Raw genomic sequence first — 4,329 nt, 5'->3', positions numbered from 1 at the left:
GTACCTGAATCAATGAAGAGCTAAGGGTATCTACTCCACATGTTCGACTCAGTCTTCCAAGTACCCTCCTCGGCCGGACGATGCCTCCATTGAACCTTCACTGAAGCTATCTCTTTGGACCTCAACTTTTGAATCTGCCTGTGTAGAATAGCAACCAGCTCTTCTTCAAAAGTCAAATTCTGATAACCAACACTGAATCCCAGTGAATCACATGAGAACCATCTGAATGGCACTTCTTGAGCATCGAAACATAAAATATGGGGTGAAGACTCAATAGACCAGGTGGCAAAGCCAACTCATAGGCTACCTCACCAATACGCTGAACAATCTCAAAAGGTCCAATGTACCTCGGACTCAACTTGCCGTTCTTTCCAAACCTCATCACACCCTTCATGGGTGAAACCTTCAACAGAACTCGATCACCCACCATGAACTCCAAATCACGAACATTTCAATCTGTATAACTCTTCGGTCTACTCTGAGCTGTGAGGAGCCTCTCCTGAATCAACTTGACCTTATCCAAGGAATCTCGTAGCAAATTTGTACCCCAAGGCCTAACCTCAAATGCATCAAACCAACCAATAAACGAACGACACCTCATATCATACAAAGCCTCAAACGGGGCTATCTCAATGCTCAAATGGTAACTGTTGTTGTAAGCAAACTCCGTTAAGGATAGGAACTAATCCCAATGACAACCAAAATCAATCACACAAGACGATAACATGTCCTCAAAGACCTGAATAGTCTGCTCAAACTGACCATCGGTCTGAGGGTGAAATGTTGTGCTGAGCTCAACCCGGGTAACCAACTACTTCTGCGCAAAAGTGTGATGTGAAGGCGAGTCCCTTGATTCGATATGATAGAAATGGGTACCCCATGCAAACAAACTATCTCCTTGATGTAGATCTTGGCCAGCTTCTCTAAATTGTAAGTAGTCTGAACCGGTATGAAGTGAGCAGATTTGGTCAAACGGTCCAAAGTAACCCAAATGGCATTAAATTTTCCCAAAGGCCGTGGTAGCCCTACCACAAAGTCCATAGCAATATATTCCTACTTCCACTCAGGAATAGGCATCATCTGAGTGATCCCACCAGGCTTTTGGTGCTCGTACTTCACTTGCTGGCAATTCGAACACTAAGACACAAACCCTGTGGCTCTCTTCATACTACACCAGCAATAATGTTGTTTCAAATCTCGATACATCTTTGTAGTCCCCGGATGAATAGAGTACCTCGAACTATGAGCATTCTCCGTGATCAATCTACTCAAATCCCCCACTTGGGGAACACATACACAACCCTAGATCCTCAAAACACCCTCATCATCTAGAATCTTCTCCTTGGTCTTTCCTTGTAACACTTTGTCCTGAATCTTACACAACTTCGCATTATCGAACTGTCGGCTCCTAATCTGCTCCAATAAAGAAGATTGTGCCTCCACACAAGCCAGAACCTTGCCAGGTTCCGAAATATCAAGTCTTACCATGTTATTTGCCGAAGACTGGACGTCTATAGCCAACGGACGCTCACCAACCTATAACTAAGCTAGGCTGCCCATACCATTGACTTCCGACTCAGTGCATTTGCCACTACATTGGCCTTGCCCGAATAATAAAGAATGGTCATTTCAAAGTCCTTGAGCAACTCCAACCAACTATATTGCCTCAAGTTGAGATTTATCTGATTGAATATATGTTGAAGACTCCGGTGAACGGTAAACACCTCATAATGCACACCATAAAGATAATGTCTCTAAATCTTCAAAGCAAAGACCATCGTCGCCAACTCCAAATCATGAGTGGGATAGTTCTTTTCGTGCACCCTCAACTGCCTTGAAGCATATACTATGACCTTTCCTTTATTCATCAGTACACACCCAAGTCCAATCTGAGAAGCATCATAATATATAGTAAAATCCTCTCCCTCAACGGGTCAATTCAAGATTGAGGTTGAAGTCAACAAAGTCTTGAGCTTTTGAAAGCTAGCCTCACACTCATCCGACCATTGGAACACCACATTCTTCTGAGTCAACCTAGTCAAAGGAGATGCAATAGATGAGAAGCCCTTCACAAAACGGCGATAATAACTAGTGAGGCCAATGAAACTCCGAATCTCGGTGAAGGAAATAGGTCTAACCCAATCACGAACTGCCTCGATCTTCTTAGGATCCACCATAATACTATTCTTGGACACCACATGTCCCAAAAATGCCACAGAACAAAGCAGAACTCACACTTCAAAAACTTAGCGTAGAGCTTCTTTTCCTTCAAAAGCTCAAATACAATCCTTAGATGTTGCTCATGCTCCTTTCTACTCCGAGAGGAATCAAAATATGATCTGAAAACACTGTTCATCAGGTCCATAAATCCTGTCGGGGCATTGGTCAGCTCAAAAGACATAACCAAGAACTCATAATTAACAGGTCCTGAAAGCTGTCTTAGCGATATCCTCTACCCTAATCTTTAAATAATGGTAACCGGACCTCAAATCAATCTTAGAGAAGACTGAAGCACACTGAAGCTGATCAAACAAGTCGTTAATGCGAGGAATGGAGCACTTGATCTTAATGGTAACCTTGTTCAACTATCGGTAGTCAATACATATACGCATGCTCCCATCCTTCTTCTTCATAAATAACACTGGAGCACCCTAAGTTGAAACACTAGGCTTGGTAAATCCGTTACTCAACATGCCTTGCAACTACTCCTTCAATTCCTTCAATATGCAGGCGTCATCCGGTATGGCGGCTCCAAATAATTAAAAAATCAATATCATGATCTAGTGGAACGCCTGACAAGTCTCGAGAAACTGCACTAGTGTCCCGAACATAGGCCAAATAAGACAAACAGTCCTTCTTAACAATCTGTCGAGCTCTAAGGTAGGATATAACCTTCTTCGGCGCGTGGCTAATAGTTCCCTTCCACTCTATCCTAGGGATTCCCAGCATAGCTAATGTAACAATCTTGGCATGAAAGGCCAAGATCGCGCGATAACGGGACAACCAATCCATGCCTAAGATAATGTCAAAATCTACCATGTCTAGAACTTTCAAATCAGCCCAAGTGTCATATCCCATCAAAGTAACAACGCAAGATCGATACACTCGATCCACCTCTACAAAATCCTCAACAGGAGTAGAAACGGTAAGAGGAAAACTAAGCGACTTACATAACACATCCAGACCCGAAGAAAAATAAGTAGACATATAAGAGTAGGTAGAGCCCCAGCCAAATAATGCTACGACTGATCGACAACAGACCGAAATAGTACATGTGATAAACACATCAGAAGCCTCGGCCTCTGGCCTACCAGGGAAAGCATAGAAATGGCCTTGTCCACCCTCCGACTGCATAGCACTGTAACCACAAAGGCATGTCTGAGTTCCACCCCTAGCTGATTGAGAACCACCTCTAACCGACGGTGATCGCCTACCGGCAAAAAGAACCCCCTCTCGCCGAATAGCTACCTCCTCGACTAGGCCGGTGGCCGGAGGCCTAGGTGCTTTGTACCCGAGCTCGTGGGATCCACCCCCCTATGTCTAGGACACTCTTTCAAGAAATGCCCAGGGTCTCCACACTTATAGCAAGTTTCGAACATCGCAGGCTGATGAACTGATATTGAAGACCAAGAATTCCCTCCTCTGCTTGAGTGTTGGGAATAAGAACCCCGAGATTTCTACCCTAAAAGATACTCACTATGCCCGGACAAACAACCTACTAAAATCTGAAGTGTTGACTGAATGAATTGATTGAGATGGTGATGATGACTTCTACCATAGTGTCTCCCGATCCTAGAGGAGGAACCACTGAAACTGCCAGGTCTGCAAGCTCTCTTGTTATTACCCCTGTCATAGAACTGAACCCGCACTGACTCGACATCCTTGGCGTGATCCACCACTACCTGAAATGAAGCCCCAGAAGCTACGACCTGTAACGTCGCCAATCGAAGCTAAATCATCAATCCCTTCAACAACGTCCTCACTCTCTCTGCCTTAGTGGGGAGTAACAACACAACATAATGAGCCAAAGCTTTAAAGCGAGACTCATACTCCGCAACATGTAACCCTCTCTGCTCCAAGTTGATGCACTCATCCCTTTTCCTATCTCTCAAGCTACGAGGAACATACTTCTCCAGAAATACCTGATAGAACTGAGTCCAAGTCAAAGGAGGCTACCCAGCTGGTCAGCACTCAATGTAAGACCTCCACCACTGTTTAGCATCCCCAATCAATTGAAAAGAAACATAGTCAACTCCGTGCGACTCCACTACACCCAACTTATGGAGCCTTTCATGACAACTCACTATGAACTCATGCGCATCCTCCTCG

At 44.4% G+C, this 4,329-nt stretch overlaps 1 protein-coding gene across 1 annotated transcript; it reads right to left on the bottom strand.

The window, feature by feature from the left end:
• Window positions 1-451: 451 nt before the first annotated feature.
• Window positions 452-1,488, bottom strand: LOC132045408 (uncharacterized). The gene is made up of 3 exons (XM_059435988.1): window positions 1,320-1,488; window positions 877-1,025; window positions 452-682 (listed from the first exon to the last, which is right to left on the bottom strand). Exons 1-3 carry the CDS (start codon window positions 1,486-1,488, stop codon window positions 452-454), a joined length of 549 nt encoding a protein of 182 aa, XP_059291971.1.
• Between the last annotated feature and the right edge of the window lie 2,841 nt (window positions 1,489-4,329).

Source organism: Lycium ferocissimum, unplaced genomic scaffold, assembly GCF_029784015.1.
Source record: "Lycium ferocissimum isolate CSIRO_LF1 unplaced genomic scaffold, AGI_CSIRO_Lferr_CH_V1 ctg6575, whole genome shotgun sequence".
NCBI lineage: Eukaryota > Viridiplantae > Streptophyta > Magnoliopsida > Solanales > Solanaceae > Lycium > Lycium ferocissimum.
The sequence above is the reverse complement of the archived record's forward strand: the minus strand, read 5'-3'. Positions and strand labels throughout refer to the sequence as shown.